Source organism: Salmo salar, chromosome 09, assembly GCF_965601325.2.
Source record: "Salmo salar chromosome 09, fSalSal1, whole genome shotgun sequence".
Classification (NCBI taxonomy): domain Eukaryota; kingdom Metazoa; phylum Chordata; class Actinopteri; order Salmoniformes; family Salmonidae; genus Salmo; species Salmo salar.
The window spans coordinates 116615059-116637780 of record NC_138299.1 but is presented as its reverse complement, the minus strand read 5'-3'; the positions used below and the strand labels follow the sequence as shown (position 1 = coordinate 116637780).

Below are 22722 nucleotides of genomic sequence, written 5' to 3'. Positions count from 1 at the left end.
GACAGAAGTACCCCGAAACACAATGTTCATACACTGTATTCCACTGACCTCTGCTACCAACACGTTATGCTGCATCTTCTTTCTAGACTTCATGATGCGGACGATGGCCGCCTCGATCTCATGCTTCCTATCATCGTCCACTTTCTGCCGCGTCTCCTTCCTCTCCGGGTCCGTCTCTCCTTGCTTAGCGGCGACTAGCGACCAACACAAGGAAACCAATTTCAGCCGGGCCTCTCATATGACAGCTATATGCACAGGACTATATCATTCACAGGGCTATATCATTGGGCTCCCGAGTGGCGCAGCGGTCTAAAGCACTGCATCTCAGTACAAGAGGCATCACTACAGTCCCTGGTTTGTATCCAGGCTGTATCACATCCGGCCGTGATTGGGAGTCCCATAGGGCAGCACACAATTGGCCCAGCGTTATCCGGGTTAGGCTGAGTAGGCCGTCATTGTAAATAAGACTTTGTTCTTAACCGACTTGCCTAGTTAAATAAAAAATAAATTCACGCTACACAGGTGAATCTTTGGCTGGGCTATCCAGACGAGTGGAGATCAGTGGGGTTTTCACTACAATTATCTGAGAGGTAGAATCAGATAAATAGAATCTCATTATAATTCTGTGGTTAGAATGACCCTAGAAGGTTGGTATGCATACAGTTCAACGCCATGCTTCAGAAACCAATGTTGAAACAAGATAAATCCTGGTTGTTTTTGTGCCATTTCGGTTTTGCATGCCCTAGCTCTTTAAATCTGTGTTCTACAAGACCGGTCTGTATGGCTAACTGGGTTTGTCTACCTGTCTGGATTTTGACGCGGTGCAGCTTGGAGGTGAACTGGTCGTTGACGGTGAACACATGACCGTTCTCGATCTCCTTCGACTTGGGCTCCTTGGTGAGGACCCGCTGGGTGGGCTTCCCGCAGGCCAGCGACTGCAGCGCTCGCACTAGCTCCCTCTCCGGGATGTCTGTCTCCTGCTGGATCTCCTACACCGCGAGAGCGAGAGATGGGGACAAAGAGGAGAGATGGAGATGAGGCAGAGGGATCCTTTGATCCATGACGCACTATACTGAAACCAAAAGAATAAATAGTTTTTTAGAGAAACAAGAGTGTCTAACTTTTTCAGTTCAATATAACTTTATTTATTCCCTCAGGGAAAGACATTGCCAGACCACAAACATGAACATCCTGCACATATAATAATGACATCACTTTACCCAAATACATCACATCCTTACAAACTTGACTTTATTACTTGACTCCTGACAAACTTGACTTTATTCTGTGATGTGCTATGCATTCAATTAGTGGCTGTACCTCAAACATGGACTTCTCCCGGTTGTTGAAGAGCATAAGTATTGTCATCTGGAAGGTGGACACCTGCAGTATGTGCTTCCTGGTGTTGGAGCCTGTTACTTGGGCGCCGCCCACCCCCACCTCCAAGCCGTCCTCCTGGGAGGAGAGGAGAAGAGAGGTCACCACCGGCCGGCCGCCTTCAGGTAACTCAGTCACACAGGAGTAATCAATGTAGCCTCTGTTCAATCACTGACTATGTCATGCTTATATAAACACATACAGTTGAAGTCGGAAGTTTATATTCACCTTAGCCAAATACATTTAAACTCAGTTTTTCACAATTCCTGACATTTAACTCTAGTAAAAACTCCCTGTTTTAGGTCAGTTAGGATCACCACTTTATTTTAAGAATGTGAAACGTCAGAATAATAGTAGAATTATTTCAGCTTTTATTTCTTTCATCACATTCCCAGTGGGTCAGAAGTTTACATACACTCAATTAGTATTTGGTAGCATTGCCTTTAAATTGTTTAACTTGGGTCAAACGTGTCAGGTAGCCTTCCACAAGCTTCCCGCAATAAGTTGGGTGAATTTTGGCCCATTCCTCCAGACAGAGCTGGTGTAACTGAGTCAGGTTTGTAGGCCTCCTTGCTCGCACACGCTTTTTCAGGTCTGCCTACAAATTGTCTATAGGATTGAGGTCAAGGCTTTGTGATGGTTACTCCAATACCCTGACTTTGTTGTCCTTTTTTTTGCCACAACTTTGGAAGTATACATGGGGTCATTGTCACCAGTCCCTCCTGCAGCAAAGCACCCCCACAACATGATGCTGTCACCCCCGTGCTTCACGGTTGGGATGGTGTTCTTCGGCTTGCAAGCCTCCCCCTTTTTCCTCCAAACATAACGATGGTCATTATGGCCAAACAGTTCTATTTTTGTTTCATCAGACCAGAGGACATTTCTCCAAAAAGTAAGATCTTTGTCCCCAGGTGCAGTTGCAAACTGCAAACCTTCCCTGTAGCTCAGTTGGTAGAGCATGGTGTTTGCAACGCCAGGGTTGTGGGTTCGATTCCCACGGGGGGCCAGCACAGAAAAAAAATGTATGAAATGAAATGTATGCATTCACTACTGTAAGTCTGGATAAGCGCTGGATAAGAGCGTCTGCTAAATGACTAAAATGTAAATGTAAATGTAGTCTTGTCTTTTTTATGCCGGTTTTGGAGCAGTGGTTTCTTCCTTGCTGAGCGGCCTTTCAGGTTATGTCGATATAGGACTCGTTTTACTGTGGATATAGATACTTTTGTACCTGTTTCCTCCAGCATCTTCACAAGGTCCTTTGTTGTTGTTCTGGGATTGATTTGCACTTTTTGCACCAAAGTACATTCATCTCTAGGAGACAGAACGCATCTCCTTCCTGAGCGGTATGACGGCTCCGTGGTCCCATGGTGTTTATACTTGCGTACTATTGTTTGTACAGATGAATGTGGTACCTTCAGGCGTTTGGAAATTGCTCTCAAGGATGAACCAGACTTGTGGAGGTCTACAATTTGTTTTCTGAGGTCTTGGCTGACTTCTTTGGATTTTCCCATGATGTCACGCAAAGAGGCACTGTGTATGAAGGTAGGCCTTGAAATACATCCACAGGTACACCTCCAATTGACTAAAATGATGTCAATCAGCCTATCAGAAGCTTCTAAAGCCATGACATCATTTTCTGGAATTTTCCAAGCTGTTTAAAGGCACAGTCAACTTAGTGTATGTAAACTTCTGACCCACTGGAATTGTGATACAGTGAATTATACTTGAAATAATCTGTCTGTAAACAATTGTTGGAAAAATTACTTGTTTCATGCACAAAGTAGATGTCCTAACCAACTTGCCAAAACTAGTTTGTTAACAAGAAATTTGTGGAGTGGTTGAAAAACTTGTTTTAATGACTCCAACCTAAGTGTATTTAAACTTCTGACTTCAACTTTAGCCCCCCCCCCCCCCCCCCACACACACACACATCAATGTTCATCCCATATTCAAAGGCAAGTACAGCCTTCATACACCTGCTGTTATCAAGGCCTGATGTTGACATTAGTGGTGTGTGTGTGTGTATCAGTCTGTATACCTGCCAGCCAGTCAAAGGCTGTCCCCTGCATACCTTTTTGATTGGGCCGTAGAAGGTGGCGTTGAGGTCTGCAGAACCCATGTGATGCTGCAACGTGAGCTGCCTGCCGCTGTGTTTTGCCAGATAAAATCTATTGCCACAAAATCAGAGGACAGTCACACACTACAGCATTAAAGATAAACACAGACAATGGACCGCGCCCCACTTCCACAACCTGCAGCAGAGAATTACATGGCCTCTGTTATTCAAAGTAGCTGAGATACAGTGAAGGACAAAGAGGAGATGGACAAACCTTCTAAAGACTTCAAATGCATGTCGAGGAGAAGGGGGGATATTACATTTGGGTGTGGCGGACTGCGTTGGCCAGTAACCGGTCGTCAAAACTCTCACTGTGAGATCGACTCCACCCAACGACACCTGGGGATGGAAGTTAGATATACGTCTTTCACCGAGGTTCCCAACGGTCAGAATGACCATCAAAAGCTCCATAAGATGTGCTCTTCGCTTTGAGAGAGCTAATGCTAGGTTAAATAGAGAGCAATAGTAATGGCTTCTTTGGACAAAGCCTATGGGAAAATGAATGGAGTTTTTGATTAATGCCAAAAATAAGGTCTGTGGTAAACACAGGCTTAGGTGAGCTTATATGTTTTGTCCCAAAACCCTATTCTTTCCCCATAGGAATGGCTGAACGAACCAGAGGTAACTCATGTCTATTTTTTTAGGACTACAAGCTGGCGAGCTCTATGTTCCCCAGAACCAACATTGGACTGGTTCTGTGAGTGGGTGTCTCTGTGTCTCACCGCCGTTGACTGTAGATGTTGGCGGAACTCGTCCATGGTTGTGTTTGAGATGCTCATGTCTCGGAACATGCCTTCCAGTTTGGAGGTGAACTGGCAACCACACTCCGTCTGGCCAGGGGAACCAGAGAAAGAGCGAGAGGAAGAGAGAGATATACGGGATGATACAGATCTATTAAACAACACTTCACTCGCGCTATCGTTTCTGTCACACTGACTCTTCACTCAGCTGAGCTATAGTTCAACATACAGTTTGTACAGTTCAAAAGGTATGAAAGTATGTTTTACTTAAGTAGTTTTTTGGGGTATCTGTACTTTACTATTTCTATTTTTTACCATTTTTAATTTGACTTCACTACATTATTTAAAAAAAAAGAAAAAAAAAAAAGGACTTTTTACTCCATACATTTTCCCTGAACCCCAAAAGTACTTTGTACATTTCGAATGCTTAGCAGCACAGAGAAATGGTCCAATTCACGCACTTATCAAGAGACCATCCCTGGTCATCCCTACTGCCTCTGACCTGGCGGACTCACGAAACACAAATGCTTTGTTTATGAATGATGTCCGAGTGTGCCCCGTCTATCCGTAAATTAAAAAAAGAAAAGAAAATGGTGACATCTGGTTTGCTTAATCTAAGGAATTTGAAATAATTTGTACTTTTACTTTTGATACTTAAGGATATTTAAAGCCAAATACTTTTAGACTTTTACTCAAGTAGTATTTTACTGAGTGCCTTACTTTTACTTTAGTTATTTTCTATTAAGGTATCTTTACTTTTACTCAAGCATAACAATTGGGTACTTTTTCCACCACTGGTGCAGTTCAAGTTAAAAATGTATTGCATTGTGTAAAGTATCAGAACTGGGATCAAAATACAATTTAAAATATTTTAGCTTTGCAATTGAACCAAATTGAAAATTACCAAAAGTGCAAACCCCACCCACATGGCACCCCAAGCAGGCTAACGCAAATGCTCAAAGTATTTGAACACAGGTCTGGTATATACTTTTATTGCAAATCTTAAGGTTGCACTTATTAGGTATTGAAGGTGCTACAATACAATGCATTCGGAAAGTATTCAGACCCCTTGACTTTTTCCACATTTTGTTATGTTAAAGCCTTATTAAAAAAAAAAATCTCATCAATCTACACACAATACCTCATAATGACAAAGTGAAAACAGGTTTTTCGAAATTGTTGCAAATGTATTAATTTAAAAAAAACAAAAAAACAGATGCCTTACTTCCATAAGTATTCAGACCCTTTGCAATGAGACTCGAAATTGAGCTCAGGTGCATCCTGTTTCCATTGATCATCCTTGATGTTTCTACAACTTGATTGGAGACCACCTGTGGTAAATTCAATTGATAGGACATGATTTTGAAAAGACACCCACCTGTCTATATAAGGTCTCACAGTTGACAGTGCATGTCAGAGCAAAAACCAAGCCACGAGGTCGAAGGAATTGTCCGTAGAGCTACGAGACAGGATTGTGATGAGGCACAGATCTGGTGAAGATTACCAAAAAAATGTATGTAGCATTGAAGGTCCCCAAGAACACAGTGGCCTCCATCATTCTTAAAATGGAAGAAGTTTGGAACCACCAAGACTCTTCCTAGAGCTGGCCGCCAGGCAATCGGGGGAGAAGGGCCTTGGTCAGGGAGCTGACCAAGAACCCAATGGTCACTGACAACCATCTCTGTAGTACTCCAGAAATCAGGCCTTTATGGTAGAGTGGCCAGACAGAAGCCACTCCTCAGTAAAAGGCACATGACAGCCTGCTTGGAGTTGCCAAAAGGCATCTAAAGTACTCAGACCATGATAAACAAGATTCTCTTGTCTGATGAAACCAAGATCGAACTCTTTGGCCTGAATGCCAGGCGTCATGTCTGGAGGAAACCTGGCACCCTTCCTACGGTGAAGCATGGTGGAGTCAGCATCATGCTCTGTGGATTTTTTTCAGCGGCAAGGACTGGGAGACTAGTCAGGATCGAGGGAAAGATGAACAGAGCAAAGTACAGAGATATCCTTAATGAAAACCTTCACCAACCTCAGACTGGGGCGAAGGTTCACCTCTAACAGGACAACGACCCTAAGCACAAAGCCAAGACAAAGCAGGACTGGCTTCGGAACAAGTCTCTGAATGTCCTTGAGTGGCCCAGCCAGAGACAACATCTCTGGAGAGACCTGAAAATAGCTATGCAGCGACGCTCCCCATCCAACCTGACAGAGCTCGAGAGGATCTGCAGAGAAGAATGGGAGAAACTCCCCAAATACAGTTGTGCCACGCTTGTAGCGTCATATCCAAGAAGACTCAAGGCTGTAATCGCTGCCAAAGGTTCTTCAACAAAGTACTGAGTAAAGGGTCTGGATGCTAATGTAAATGTGATATTTCAGTATTCTATTTGTAATAAATTTGAAAAAATTACTTATATTCATTTTAGAATAAGACTAAGGTCACAACATGTGGAAAAAGTAAAAGGGTCTGAATACTTTCCAAATGCACTGTATATCTGAAACAAACAGTTGATGAATCTGTTAATGGATGGATGATCTTAAGATACGCAGCTACTACTCTTCCTCCTCCTGTTTCCTCACCTTGAGCTTAGAGATCATGTTCTTCTCCGAGTCGTCCGAGACGCTCTTGTTGGTGAGCAGCCTCCTGGCCAGGTGCTGTTTGTAGTACCTCTCAAACACATCCTTCTCCTGCATGAACCTGAAGAGCACCATGGCCTTGTCCAGGATCGACTCCACCTCCTGCTCCGTCAACTACACACACACAGAACAAGAGGACATCGAATGTTACACGAGCACACATACACACTTTAAATGATTACATTTGAAACACTGATTTAATCAAATATATTGAACTCCTTATACAGTGAGCTCCAAAAGTTTTGGGACAGTGACCAGTTTGTTGCTGTTTTGGCTCTGTACTCTGGCACTTTGAATTTGAAACGATACAATGAGGTTAAAGTGGAGTCCGTCAGCTTTCATTTTAGGTCATTTTCATCCATATCAGGTGAACCGTTCAGCAATTACATCACTTTTTGTACATTTTAGGGGACCAAAAGTACCGGGACAAATTCACTTATGTGTATTAAAGTAGTAAAAAGTGTAGTATTCGGTCCCATATTCATTGCATGCAATGACTACATCAAGCGTGTGACTCTACAAATGTGTTGGATGCATTTTCTGTTATATTTGGTTGTGTTTCAGATTATTTTGTGCCCAATAGAAATTCATGGTAAATAATGTATTGTTATATTTGTGCGTATAACTTTCACACTTATCATTATTCACGATTCATTCAGGATTATCTGTAATCATGGTAGCATCCAAATTAATGTAGAAGTGTTTAGAAATATATTATATTCTTATTAACAATAAAAGTTACTCCTAAATGACAATACATTATTTACCATTAATTTCTACTGGGCACAACATAATCAGAAACACAACCAAATATGTGTCACAATCAAATGGCACCTATTCCTTATATTGGGCCCTGGTCAAAAGTAGGGCACTATGTAGTGAATATGGTGCCATCGGGCTCTGGTTAAAAGTAGAGCACTATATAGAGAATATGGTGTCATTAGGGACGCAGCCTGTGTGCCCTGAGGAGAGAAACGTTCCACCCCATTACATCAGAAAACGACTCACTCCTTTTACGCCTTTCTTCAGCTTGTCGTCGATGAACAAGGAGAGGTACTCGGGGGAGCGCGAGTTGAGGTTGAGGAAGTATTCAAAGTCCCCTGCGATGGTCTGCTTGAAGAGCCGGTCGTTGTTGAACGACTCTAGAAGGAAGCGGTCGAAACGCGACTTCAGATCCAACAGACCCTGCAGAGAACAAAAACCAGAGGAAGGAAGAACACATGCTCTTGTGTATCTGCCATCTAGTGGCAATATGGAGTATAACAACAGAAATTGCATCCCTGCAGTGGATTTAAAAACATTGAATCGGTGTAAGCATTCAGTGGAGTTTCCCCTATTGTTAAATCCATGACCAGGGAGTGTGGAAATGCACACTTTGGGAGAATGGGAAGGAATGGGAATATAGCCAGAGATACATTTTTTGTGGACCCCCTGCCCCGTGCCAATGATGTCACTTCCGGTGTAAATTACCTGGATGTAATCCACAGGGTTTTTGCCCTCGCCCTCCTCTGACACCAGCGCCTTGCCCTGCTCGCGGAGGTAGGAGCTCATGCACTCACACATGGTCTTCAGTCCGTTTGGCACTCTGCTAAAGAGCTTATACATACACGCCAGGTCTGTGTTCACGCATGCACACACGCACACACACATCAGTACAAACACATTAGTATCCAAAGACCACCCACTAATATCTTTCACAATAAATATTGAATTGCTGACATTGATATCAAAACAATGGCACGGGTGGTGCCAAGTATGCACACGATAACAACACACATTCACACAATGTACATTACTCAATTATTCTGCTCTGCAAAAGACCTCTTAAGAGGTATGCAAATGTCTGAAAAACTTTAACATCAGGGTGAAATATCCCTTTCATGAAAAAATTAAAAAGGCTGGTGTCCCAAATGGCACCCTATGTCCTATATAGTGCACTACTTTTGACCAGAGCCCTATCGGCCCTGTCAAAGGTATTTCACTGCATAGGGAATAAGATGCCATTTGGGATGCAAAGTATAGCCGGGACTGGAGTAGTAGTAGTGTGGCAAACTGACCCTCTGTCTTTCCGTTCTTGAGCATGTGGACAAGGCCCGAGTTCTCCATTTCCACGATGGTCTTCATGTGCTTGGAGATGAGCTCCCGCTCCACCACCTTGACGATGGGCTCTTCCGTCGTCTTGTCCAGGCAGTGCAGCACTCGCTCAATCTCCTCGTTTATCCGCGCCTCCACTTTCTTTATGTACACGCTTGCGCTGTTCTCCGCCAAAAACTTTTGACTTTCCATCTGGAGGGCAAACAAACATGGGGTTAGGAGCGCCTTGGGTGACTGAGAGGGCATACACATGATGTACATAATATGATAACAGTAGGCAAACAACAAATATCAATGCAAGTCAACGTGCATGACACATAGCATTCATGCGAATGAAATGTATGAATAGATGTGGGGGGGAGGGGATTCTTACAAACCTGGAAGAACTCTGCAGACATTTCTAAAAACGGGGCCTCAAAGTCCTCTTCGTAAACCGACCTCCCTTCGAGGCCTAAGATCATTAACATCTGGCAGGCATTTCTGATCGCCCCCCTGAGAGAGAGAGCGAAAGAGCGAGAGTGAGACAGACAGAGAGAGACAGACAGACACAGAGAGACAGACAGAGACAAACAGGGTCAGGTTAAAAGACACCTCTACAGATTCATTCTAATTCAGTCCATGTGTCAAGTACAGTGAGTCCCAAATTGCATTCTATTATGTGCCTGTCCATGACAGACTGACCAGGTGAAAGCCATGATCCCTTATTGATGTCACTTGTTAAATCCACTTCAAAATCAATGAAGATGAAGGGGAGGAGACAGGTTAAAGAAGAATTTTTAAGTCGAGACAATTGAGACATTTCAGTGTGTCAAGAACTGCAACGCTGCTGGGTTTTTCACACTCAAGTTTCCTGTGTGTATCAAGAATGGTCCACCACCCAAAGGACATCCAGCCAACTTGACAACTGTGGGAAGCATTGGGGTCAACATGGGCCAGCATCCCTGTGGAACGCTTTAGACACCTTGTAGAGTCCATGCCCCGACGAATTGAGGCTGTTCTGAGAGAAAAAGTGGGTGCAACTCCTAATGTTTTGTACGCTCAGTGTATAGGATACCATTTAGGTCTGGGTCAGCTCAAAGACTGTATCAGATACGTTTTAAATTCAACAAAGAGCACAATGAAATAATCATGGATTACAGTTGTGGTTTTCTTTATCGGGAAAAACACTGCTTCCTTCAGCTCAGAAACTGTGGCTTTGTTCGAATTCCTTCAAAGTGCATCCTTCCCTCCTCCCTTCAAACAGTCGATGCTTAGACATGACTGGACAGACGAACACAAGCGTTCTGCCGCATGGCTTACAGTCACTTCCAGTGATTACACTTGTCAAGTCATTTCAGTGATTCCTTCAACGAAGCTAGGAGTTTGTACACTTTTAAAGAAGTCGAACGGGGCCTGTATATAAACGGGTCATATTATTATACCTGTCCACCACTTCGCCCTTCCTCTCTCGTGCGATCATGTCCAGGAGGGTCTGTCGGAGGTGGTCTCGGATGCAGCCGTAGCGCACCACCTGGTCTCTGAAGATGATCAGGCCCAGGTTGTAGACATTCTCCACATTGTTCTGCTGCACGTACACCCGGTCCTGGGAAACAAGAGGAAGAGAGGTTGAAGCTTTGACATTCAAGGCTGATCTTGGGCAAGTTTTCCATTTCCCCCTCTAATGGTTATGTTTAGGATTGGTGGATGGGAAGCTGATCTCAGATCTGTACCTCACCCCGGAGCGCGTTTGAGACCTGCAGCCAGGAAGCAATGCATTACCAGTCCAAGGGAGGGTTACGAGATGACACTGTATTGAGAAATACAGTCAAATCCTAATAACTAAGAAGTGTGCACGTCTGATAAGGACAAATTGTGCATGTCAGCAGTTACGTTTTCTAAAAGTGTGATGATGCAAAACACAATGATGCAAAACGTAGCATCACTTTTAGATTTGTTCTGTATCTTGAAAACGTATCTGCTGACTGGAACAACGAATGAACAAAATACTAAAAACATGTTTTTTTTGTAAAACATCCCTGGTTTACGACTGCACCTTGTAGCTGTCAGAGCCATGTATTTAGAGAGTTTGGACATTGAGGTTTCTGCATAATGATGCATTTACATGACCCTACAATACTATGGCAGCCATGTTAGCATCCCATTCACTTTACATGGGGAATATTAAAATAATGCTATGTATGTCTAGAATTAAAACATAACTCTCTAAATACATGGCTCTGGTAGCTGGTGGTGCCACTCACCATGTACATGAGGATGTCTCTGATCATGACCATGGCTGTCTGGTGGTCGTTCCAGGCTTGGTTTAGTGTTTGGAGGAAGTTGTTGTTTAGTGAGTTGAGGACATCTTCCCGTACCTGTGGGGAAGCAGCAGCACAGTCAGGCAGAGAGGCAGAGAGGTTTGATACTACAACACCACACTGATGACTTGGCACACTGAGCCCAACTCGATTTCTCTGCATGACACACTCTCTCTGTCCGTGAGTCTCTCCCTCCACAAGCTCCTCTCTCTGTATGGGACTCTAAAGAACACTGTGCTCATCAACTTCGGGCAGAGAAATATCATCCATTTAGTGAAACAGTGCCCAGCATACTGACACACTATCTCAATGGAAAGTGAACCCCTCTCAGCTCACTATAATCACCTACTGATGAATCTGTTGTACTTACAGTGCATTCGGAAAGTATTCAGACCCCTTGACATTTTCCACATTTTGTTACGCTACAGCCTTATTCTAAAATGGATGAAATACAAAACATTCCTCAGCAATCTACACACAATAACCCATAGTGACAAAGCGATAACAGGTTTAGAATTTTTTTGCAAATGTATTACAAATAAAAAACAATTTCTTCATTTAAGTATTCAGACACTTTGCTAAGAGTCTCGAAATTGAGCTCAGGTGCATCCTGTTTTCATTGATTCTCCTTGACATGTTTCTACAACTTTATTGGAGTCCACGTGTGTTAAATTCAATTGATTGGGCATGATTTGGAAAGGCACACACCTGTCTATATAAAAGGTACCACAGTTGACAGTGCATGTCAGAGCAAAAACCAAGCCACGAGGTCGAAGGAATTGTTCGTAGAGCTACGAGACAGGATTGTGTCGAGGCACATATCTGGGGAAGGGTACGAAAAAAAAATGGACGTGGCATTGAAGGTCCCCAAGAACACAGTCGCCTCCATCATTCTTAAATGGAAGAAGTTTGGAACCACCGAGACTCTTCCTAGAGCTGGCCGCCCTGCTGTTCAGTTTGGCCGAAGGGCCTTGGTCAGGGAGGTGACCAAGAACCCGATGGTCACTCTGACAGAGCTCCAGAGTTCCTCTTTGGAGATGGGAGACCCTTCCAGAAGGACAACCATCTCTGTAGCACTCCAGCAATCAGGCCTTTATAGTAGAGTGGCGAAACAGAAGCCACTCCTTAGTAAAAGGCACATTTTATTTGTTATTATTTAACCTTTATTGAACTAGGCAAGCCAGTTGAGAACAAATTCTTATTTACAAAGATGGCCTAGGAACAGTGGGTTAACTGCCTTGTTCAGGGGCAGAACAACAGATTTTTACCTTGTCAGCTCGGGGATTCGATCTAGCATCCTTCCGGTTACTAGTCCAACGCTCTAACCACTAGGCTACCTGCCGCCCCAATAAAAGGCACATGACAGCCCGCTTGGAGTTTGCCAAAAGGCACCTAAAGACTCAGACCATGAGAAACAAGATTCTCTGGTCTGATGAAACCAAGATTGAACACTTTGGCCTGAATCCCAAGCGTCACATCTGGAGGAAACCTGGCACCATCCCTACTGTGAAGAATGGTGGTGGCAGCATCATCATGATGTGGTGATGTTTTTCAGTGGCAGGGACTGGGAGACTAGTCAGGATCGAGGGAGATGTACGGAGCAAAGTAGAGTGATCCTTGATGAAAATCTGCTCCAGAGCGCTCAGGACCTCAGACTGGGGCGAAGGTTCACCTTCCAACAGGACAACAACCCTAAGCACACATCCAAGACAACACAGGAGTGGCTTCGGGACAATTCTCTGAATGTCTGTGAGTGGCCCAGCCAGAGATCCGGACTTGAACCCGATCAAACATCTCTGGAGATTTCGTGGTATCCAATTGGTAGTTACAGTCTTGTCCCATCGCTGCAACTCTCGTACGGACTCGGGAGAGGCGAAGGTCGAGAGCCATGCGTCCCCCGAAACATGACCCTGCCAAGCCGCACTGCTTGTTGACACACTGCTCGCTTAAACCGGAAGCCAGCCGCACCAATGTGTTGGAGGAAACACTGTACAACTGGCGACCGTGTCAGAGTGCATGCCACCGGCCTGCCACACGAGTCGCTAGAGCGCGATGGGACAAGGTCATCCCGGCCGGCCAAACCCTGCCTTAGACCACTGGGCTGGGCCTCAAGCACTGCAGTGCCTTAGACTGCTGCACCACTCAGAAGGACCAATGCAACTTATTTATATCTGAAAACTTAAATGGCCATTTCATTCCTATTACATTTTAGTAGATGGTCTTATCCAGAGCAACTTACAGTAGTGAGTGCATACATTTTCATACTGATCCCCCGTGGGAATCGAACCCACAACCCTAGCATTGCAAGTGCCATGCTCTACCAACTGAGCCGCATCACAAACCACTTGATGTCTCAATTAGAGGTCGGACGATTAAATTAGGGCCGATTTCAAGTTTTCATAATTGGTAATCAGCCTTTTTGGACGCCGATTACATAGCAATCCACGAGGAAACTGCGTGGCAGGCTGACCACCTGTTACGCGAGTGCAGCGTCAAAAGGACCTTGTGGCTGCAAGGAGCCAAGGTAAGTTGCTTGCTAGCATTAAACTTTTTTTTTTATAAGCTATCAATCTTCACATAAATCGCTAGTTAACTACACATGGTTGATGATATTACTAGGTTAACTAGCTTGTCCTGCGTTGCATATAATCAATGCTGTGCCTGTTAATTTATCATTGAATCACAGCCTACTTCGCCAAACGGGTGATGATGTAACAAAAGCGCATTCGCGAAAAAAGCACAATCGTTGCACGAATGTACCGAACCATAAACATCAATGCCTTTCTTAAAATCAATACACAGAAGTATTTTTTTTCTTTAAACCTGCATATTTAGTTCATGTTAGCGGGCAATATTAACTAGGGAAATTGTGTCACTTCTCTTGCGTTAAGTGCAAGCAGAGTCAGGGTATATTCAACAGTTTGGGCCGCCTGGCTTGTTGCGTACTAATTTGCCATAATTTTACATAATTATGATATAACATTGAAGGTTGTGCAATGTAACAGCATTATTTAGACTTAGGGTTGCCACCCGTTCGATAAAATACAGAAGGGTTCCGTATTTCACTGAAAGAATAAACGTTTTGTTTTCGAAATGATAGTTTCCGGATTTGACCATATTAATGACCAAAGGCTCATATTTCTGTGTTTATTATATTATAATTAAGTCTATGATTTGATAGAGCAGTCTGACTGAGCGGTGGTAAGCAGCAGCAGGCTCGTAAGCATTCATTCAAACATCACTTTACTGCCTTTGCCAACAGCTCTTAACAATGCTTGATGCACAGCGCTGTTTATGACTTCAAGCCTATCAACTTCCGAGATTAGGCTGGCAATACTAAAGTGCCTATAAGAACATCTAATAGTCAAAGGTATATGAAATACAAATGGTATAGAGAGTAATAGTCGACGCGTCCTAATTCCTGTAATAACTACAACCTAAAACTTCTTAACTGGGAATATTTAACCACCAGCTTTCATATGTTCTCATGTTTTGAGCAAGGAACTTAAACGTTAGCTTAGCTTTTTGGATCTGAATGCCAAAACATTCAAGGGGAGGACGGTATTGAAAATCATACCGTCTGCATTTCAAAATACCACCGGTAAATGGTATATCGCCCAAGAATTGCAGTGGTCTGAAATAATTAATAGAATGGACCTATCCTATTTCGATGATTGAAATGACACCCACCCTTTATTTAAGAGCACGTTGTGTCTCAAACGATGGCAGGCACAACACAAAAACCTCAGATATGAAATAGCGTCTAAGCTGCAACTTATGCAAATTTGAGTACATGGACTTGTTGATAATTGATAATAAAAGGCAATAAAGGTTAAAAAAGGAACATTGAAATAACTTTTTTTCCTCAATAAATAATCACATAGTTTGACTACACTGTTTGTAAGCTTTTAAATTATATCAAATTCAACAGTTTATATTTTCCAGTGAGAAAGACATGGATGTCTCATTGTATGGTAGGGTGTGCAAAATGGGTCAACTTTGAGCACCTTTATTTTTACTTAACCTTTATTTAACTAGGCAAGCCAGTATGAACAAATTCTTATTTACAATGACGGCCTACGTAAAGGCCTCCTGCAGGGATGGGTGCTCAGATTAAAAATACAGGACAAAACACACATCACGACAAGAGAGACAACAACACTACATAAAGAGAGACCTAAGACGACAACATACCATGACAGCAACACATGACAACACAGCATGGTAGCAACAACATGACAACATGGTAGCAACACAGCATGGCAGCAGCACAACATGGTAGTTGCACAAAACAGGGTACAAACATTGTTGGGCACAGACAACAGCAAAGGGCAAGAAGGTTTGACAACAATACATCACGCAAAGCAGCCACAACTGTCAGTAAGAGTGTCCATGATTGAGACTTTGAATGAAGAGATTGAGATAAAACTGGTGTTGTATGTGGAGGTTGAGGGCTGCAGTAGATATCATAGATAACCCTCTTAGGGGGGAGTGAGGGCCTTTCTAAATAACAAACAACCAGTGGGTCTTGCGACGTGTATACAGGGATGACCAGTTTACAGGAGAGTATAGAGTGCAGTGATGTGTCCTATAAGGAGCATTGGTGGCAAATCTGATGGCCAAATGGTAAAGAACATCTAGCCGCTCGAGAGCACCCTTACCCGCTGAACACAAAATCGGGGGGGCAGTTGGGTATAAAACTATCATCTGAATATAAATGGATGAGAGAGCTTCCTACTGCCTGAGCTATGTTGTTGATGCAAATGGAGAAGAGCGTGGGGCCTAGGATCGACCCTTGGGATACACCCTTGGTGACAGACAGTGGCTGAGACAGCAGATGTTCTGACTTTATACACTGCCCTCGGAGGTAGTTAGAAAACCAGGTCAAAGACCCCTCAGAGACACCAATGCGCCTTAGCTGGCCCACAAGAATGGAACGGTCAAAAGCTTTGGCCAAGTCAATAAAAAATAGCTGCACAACATTGCTTAGAATCAAGGGCAATGGTGACATCATTGAGGACCTTTAAGGTTGCAGTGACACATCCATAACCTGAGGAGAAACCAGATTGCATACCAGAGAGAATACTATAGACATCAAGAAAGCCAGTCAGTTGATTATTGACAAGTTTTTCCAATACTTTTGATAAACGGGGCAAAATAGAAATTGGCCTATAATAGTTAAGATCAGCTTGATCTCCCCCTTTAAATAAAGGACTAACCATGGCTGCCTTCCAAGCAATGGGAATCTCCCCAGAGAGGAGAGACGGGTTAAAAAGGTCAGAGATAGGCTTGGCGATTATATGGGCAGCAACCTTAGAAGAAAAGGTCTAAACCATTTGACCCAGATGTTTTTTGGGGGTTAAATTTAAGGAGCTCCTTTAGCACCTCGGACTCAGTGACCGCCTGCAGGGAGAAACTTTGTAGCGGGGCAGGGAAAAAAGAGGGAGGAGCATCAGAGCTAGTCATATTAGAAGGGGTGGGAGATGAGGAAATGTTGGACGGGCAAGGAGGCATGGCTGAGTCAAATAGGAATCCTGATTTAATGAAGTGATGATTAAAGAGCTCAGCCATGTGCTCCTTGTTAGTAAAAACCACATCAACAACATTAAGGGACATGGGCAGCTGTGTGGAGGAGGGTTTATTCTCCAGGTCTTTAACCATTTTCCAGAACTTCTTGGGGTTAAACCCTGAGAGAGAGAGAGAACTGCTCCTTAAACTTCTTAGGGATAGGAAGTAACTAACTTTGGCCTTCCAGATAGCCTGATTGCACTTATTTCTCATTTGCCTGAACGAGAGCCAGTCAACCTGAGTATGCTTGTGCTGAGCCTTTCGCCAAATGCAATTCTTGATGTGGAGTAACTCGGCAACATCAAGGTCAAACCAGGGTCTGAATCGGTTTTAATTCAAATGTTCTTTATGGGGGCGTGTTTGTTAACAATATCACTGAAGATTTCAAAAAAGAAGGTCCAAGCTTCTTTGACAGAGGGGATCAATTTGATTCTATACCAATATACAGAGGCCACGTCATGAAGGAAGGCTTGCTCATTAAAGTTTTTTTAGCAAGCTTCTATGACAAAACAGGACAGGACGTTTCACTGAGCAGCCATTATGAACACGGGCTGTAAAACAGTTGTCACTAAGGTCATTACAGAAAACACCAGACTGGTACCTATCAGGATTATTTGTGAGGATAACACTGAGGAGAGTAGCCTTTTCTGGGTGTTTGGAGTCATACCTTGTGGGATTGGTAATAATCTGAGAAAAATGTAGGGAGTCTCATTGCTTTAGGACATGGTTAGATGGTTTAAGCATGTCCCAGTTTAGGTCACCTAAGCAGGACAAATTCAGACTTAATGTAAGGGGCCAGGAGAGAGCTTGGGTCAGCTAGGGTTCAGGCCGGTGCTGAAGGAGGACGATCTAACGCCCTGCAACAGTCAACGAAGAGCTATTTGAAAGTTTACCTTTATTTAACCAGGTAGGCTAGTTGAGAACAAGTACTCATTTGCAACTGCGACCTGGCCAAGATAAAGCGTAGCAGTTCGACACATACAACACAGTTACACATGGAATAAACAAACATACAGTCAATAATACAGTGGAGAAAGTCTATATACAGTATGTGCAAATGAGGTAAGATAAGGGAGGTAAGGCAATAAATAGGCCATGGTGGCGAAGTAATTACATTTACATTTAAGTCATTTAGCAGACGCTCTTATCCAGAGCGACTTACAAATTGGTGCATTCACCTTATAATATCCAGTGGAACAACCACTTTACAATAGTGCATCTAAATCTTTTAAGTGGGGGGGGGGGGTTAGAAGGATTACTTTATCCTATCCCAGGTATTCCTTAGAGGTGGGGTTTCAGGTGTCTCCGGAAGGTGGTGATTGACTCCGCTGTCCTGGCGTCGTGAGGGAGCTTGTTCCACCATTGGGGTGCCAGAGCAGCGAACAGTTTTGACTGGGCTGAGCGGGAACTGTGCTTCCTCAGAGGTAGAGAGGCGAGCAGGCCAGAGGTGGATGAACGCAGTGCCCTTGTTTGGGTGTAGGGCCTGATCAGAGCCTGAAGGTACGGAGGTGCCGTTCCCCTCACAGCTCCGTAGGCAAGCACCATGGTCTTGTAGCGGATGCGAGCTTCAACTGGAAGCCAGTGGAGAGAGCGGAGGAGCGGGGTGACGTGAGAGAACTTGGGAAGGTTGAACACCAGACGGGCTGCGGCGTTCTGGATGAGTTGTAGGGGTTTAATGGCACAGGCAGGGAGCCCAGCCAACAGCGAGTTGCAGTAATCCAGGCGGGAGATGACAAGTGCCTGGATTAGGACCTGCGCCGCTTCCTGTGTGAGGCAGGGTCGTACTCTGCGAATGTTGTAGAGCATGAACCTACAGGCTCGGGTCACCGCCTTGATGTTAGTGGAAATTACAATATAGCAATTAAACAATGGAATGGTAGATGTGCAGAAGATGAATGTGCAAGTAGAGATACTGGAGTGCAAAGGAGCAAGATAAATAAATAAATACAGTATGGGGATGAGGTAGTTGGATGGGCTATTTACAGGTGCAGTGATCTATGAGCTGCTCTGACAGCTGGTGCTTAAGCTAGTGAGGGAGATATGAGCCTCCAGCTTCAGTGATTTTTGCCACTTTATGACCAGTTCTTCCATAGTTAAACTTGTTTGGAAAGTTTTGTTTAAATCAAAATGGATGCTGTCAAAAAGGGATTGAATTCAAATGGATTTACCCTATTACTCTGATTGCAAATGTGGGGGACAAGAACAGAATGTCAATGGGAGAGAATTTGTTTTAATTCTGAGATGCCAATTGGGTGGTGTTTTTTTTTTTTAAGGCCACTGCTGAAATATTGACTACCAATCATCGCTCTGGATATCTGAAAAGGTAGGCATGCGCCCTACATAGGGCTATGGTGACCGTAGTACAGCCACACTGGCAGTCAGGAGTCATGACCACAGTCATCTGATGCCTCTGATTGTCATTAGTAGCCTACCAAACTTGCTAATGGCCAGTAGCTAATGGCCGGTACTCAGCACTCTCGTCCCTCTAATCACTCTGACATCAATACAAATGAAATCTAAAAGTAAATACTTCATGAGAGCCCTGGCATTCAGAGTTTGAGCAGAATAGGATCATCTTTTGCACAGGGAGAGACAGCTTCTCATAGCTGTTTGATGCATGGAATGAAAGTGTTCCTGTTGCGTTTCTATAGGCTATGCAATCTGTTAAAAAGAGGAGAATCCCATCAGCTTTCTATAGGCTAGGCCTAATATATGTACGTCTCAGCTTTCCAAATATTAAGCAAATTGCTTCGCTTTACAACCGAAGTTGCCTAACTGGCTTGCATGAAAATTAACCGCGGGAAAAGCGTACTCCATTTGCTATTCAAGTGCATATGGAAGACGTCTTTTTTTCCCCTGCCCCGACAGGTGCATGATAGTTGCCCATTCTGAATCAAAACTAATTTCACACATTATTTAGTATATGTAAAGACAATATTAAATTGAGAATAGTCTGAACAATGAAAATATTATCACTTGTTAATGATTCACAGTGCAAGCATTTTTTTGCAACTTTTTCAAATCATAGTGGCATGCATTATCCTGTTAGGGACAGACGTTCCGCTAGCTTTACAACGAAAGCAAAACATTAGATTATGTCAGGAGAGTACCCAGCCAGAAATAATCACACACCCATTTTTCAAGGTGGCATATATGTCACAAAAACCAAAACCACAGCTAAATGCAGCACTAACCTTTGATGATCTTCATCAGATGACACTCCTAGGACATTATGTTATACAATACATGCATGTTTTGTTCAATCAAGTTCATATTTATATCAAAAAGCAGCTTTTTACATTAGCATGTTTTGTTCAGAACTAGCATACCCACCGAAAACTTCCGGTGAATTTACTAAATTACTCACGATAAACGTTGACAAAAAACATAATAATTATTTTAAGAATTATAGATACAGAACTCCTTTATGCAATCGCGGTGTCCGATTTTAAAATAGCTTTTCGGTGAAAGCACATTTTGCAATATTCTGAGTAGATAGCCCGGCCACTCACCAAAGTCAGATTTACTATAAGAAAAATTTGATTACCTTTGCTGTTCTTCGTCAGAATGCACTCCCAGGACTTCTACTTCAACAACCAATGTTGTTTTGGTTCCAAATAATCCATAGTTATATCCAAATAGCTCCGTTTTGTTCGTGCGTTCAAGACACTATCCGAAGGGTGACGCGCCGGCGCATTTCGTGACAAAAAATGTAAAAATGTTCCATTACTGTACTTCAAATCATGTCAAACGCTGTTTAAAATAAATTTTTATGCGATTTTTCTCGTAAAATAGCGATAATATTCCAACCGGGAAACGTTGTATCCGTTCAAACACTGAAAGAAGAAAATGGAGTCGTCACATGCACGCGCACACCAGTGTCATTGTTCTCAGAAGTACCACTCTCCAAAACCCCTGCTGTTTTTCGCCCAGAGACTGCAGAGTTATCATTCCAAGTTCTGGCGCCTTCTGAGAGCCAATGAAAGCCTTAGAAAATGTCACGTTACAGCAGAGATCCTGTATTTTCGATAAAGAGGCTACAGAAGGCCAAGAAATGGTCAGACAGGGCACTTCCCATATAGAATCTTCTCAGGTTTTGGCCTGCCATATGAGTTCTGTTATACTCACAGACACCATTCAAACAGTTTTAGAAACTTTAGGGTGTTTTCTATCCAAATCTACTAATTATGTGCATATTCTAGTTTCCGGGCAGGAGTAATAACCAGATTAAATCGGGTACGTTTTTTATCTGGCCGTGAAAATACTGCCCCCTATCCCAAACAGGTTATGTAACCTGAAGTGGCCAAATACATCCAAAACGTAGCCTATATGCTCAAGACCCCTGGAACATGGTTGGAGAGCCCATAGCCTACACAGCCTGGTGAAACGTGTTCTGACTGAGTTTTGACTGGCCACTATTTAATAAAAGTGTATCCCAGCTTTCTTGTGCTGCTATATTTAAATTAAGCACATTAATCTGCTTTACAAACAGTGTAGCCTACCTGGCATATTAAAAAAGTAACTGCACATAACCTCCATTCGCTATTCGAGTGCAGGCTATGGATGATTTTCATTTTTTGTGGGCCATTCTAAATAAAAAATAATTCCACACATATGTAAAGACCAGATTAAATGGAGAATACTGCGTGAGGATATTATCAAGTGCATGTCAAATTCTGAATGTGAGACTGATGACGTGTGTGTAGCCTGCGCAAGAAAAAGAGCAGAGCACTTCCCTTTCATGCAACTTTTTTCAAATCATCATTCTTTGCTTCATGTAGCCTTCATGTATTAGAAATCAAAACATATAACCTAACATTTGTATCACAACTAAAGTTGAATAAATAACTGTAAATTAAGCATATAGGAGGACCTGTTTCTTTGTTAACCACTCAACACCGAATAGCCGCATGTGCGCACTCCCTCGAAAATCGTTTGGGAGAAAAAATACCCTATTTTATTCAGTTATGTTCAATTGTATTGTTCTTACTATAAAAGAATGAATTATAAGCAAATATTGCCTGATAAATGAACTAGTGTAGCCAACTGCCATATGGCACAGCCAGATCAGGGCCTACCATAAGGAATATGCTATTCTGTTCTTCTGGAATAGGCTACATTTTCTTCATAGACCTGCCTAAAAAAAATTGATTTATTGTGATGTGCTGGCTATATTAAATTGATTTATTAGACGTTTTAAAATGTAGATGTTCCAAAGGTCCGCATCAGTGGCTTGTAGGCTATAAGTGGAAACCGGAGATGCAAAGCATGTTTATGTTAATTAAATGGTCAGAATTGTAATGGCCACTAAAGCCCCTAGCCCTGCATAGATATTTAATTGGCCCAGTAATGTCATCGTTTCCAAATAGTTTGCAGACGCCATAGAAACCTGTCACGGCTTCAAGATAATCTGATGCTGCTTCCTGCTGCTACTCATTCAGTGGAATATGTTGGCCTACATGGTGTGTGGTTTAAACATGAACGTTATAGGGATCATGTGATAGAAAACTGTCTGAGGATAGTTTGTGGAACTAAATCACACAAACGCTTTCCCAAGGTCAAAGGCTATCACAACCACTGATTAAAGCACCAAAAGGCAGATTGATCTGCTTCCTAGTACCTACATAATTCGACAAAACACAAAGCAAAACCAAAAACACAAATCCTGCTTCACTCTCCGAAACAGGATACTTTTTCAATCAACCGAGCTTGTCATTGATCAGGACTGTGTGTGATTACTGAAAGAGAGCTTTCAAATCTCCAGTCAGATGCCTATGGGCCCTAGTGGAGCTGGGCCTTCTGATAGCCCCATTCCTCAAACTTAACTCATTTAAATTCCAACCACTAAATATAAGGCTTCTGAATGAATGGAAGCAACTTATGTTTTCCGAAT

General features: G+C 43.0%; 1 protein-coding gene across 2 annotated transcripts in view; it reads right to left on the bottom strand.

Annotated features, from left to right (window-relative positions):
- Positions 1-22722, bottom strand: part of LOC106612448 (cullin-3) — a 28206-nt gene that overhangs the window by 1047 nt on the left and 4437 nt on the right. Inside the window, exons 3-16 of one of the 2 annotated variants that reach the window (XM_014213577.3) lie at positions 11205-11318; positions 10679-10750; positions 10386-10546; positions 9342-9456; positions 8928-9156; positions 8341-8486; positions 7879-8055; positions 6814-6984; positions 4216-4323; positions 3708-3832; positions 3449-3545; positions 1321-1455; positions 803-989; positions 49-194 (exon numbers count right to left, since the gene is read on the bottom strand). In XM_014213577.3, coding sequence (XP_014069052.3) covers positions 49-194; positions 803-989; positions 1321-1455; positions 3449-3545; positions 3708-3832; positions 4216-4323; positions 6814-6984; positions 7879-8055; positions 8341-8486; positions 8928-9156; positions 9342-9456; positions 10386-10546; positions 10679-10750; positions 11205-11318 — 1983 coding nt within the window. The remainder of the gene's footprint in view (positions 1-48; positions 195-802; positions 990-1320; positions 1456-3448; positions 3546-3707; positions 3833-4215; positions 4324-6813; positions 6985-7878; positions 8056-8340; positions 8487-8927; positions 9157-9341; positions 9457-10385; positions 10547-10678; positions 10751-11204; positions 11319-22722) is intronic. The other variant, XM_014213578.3, reaches the window with a different exon arrangement.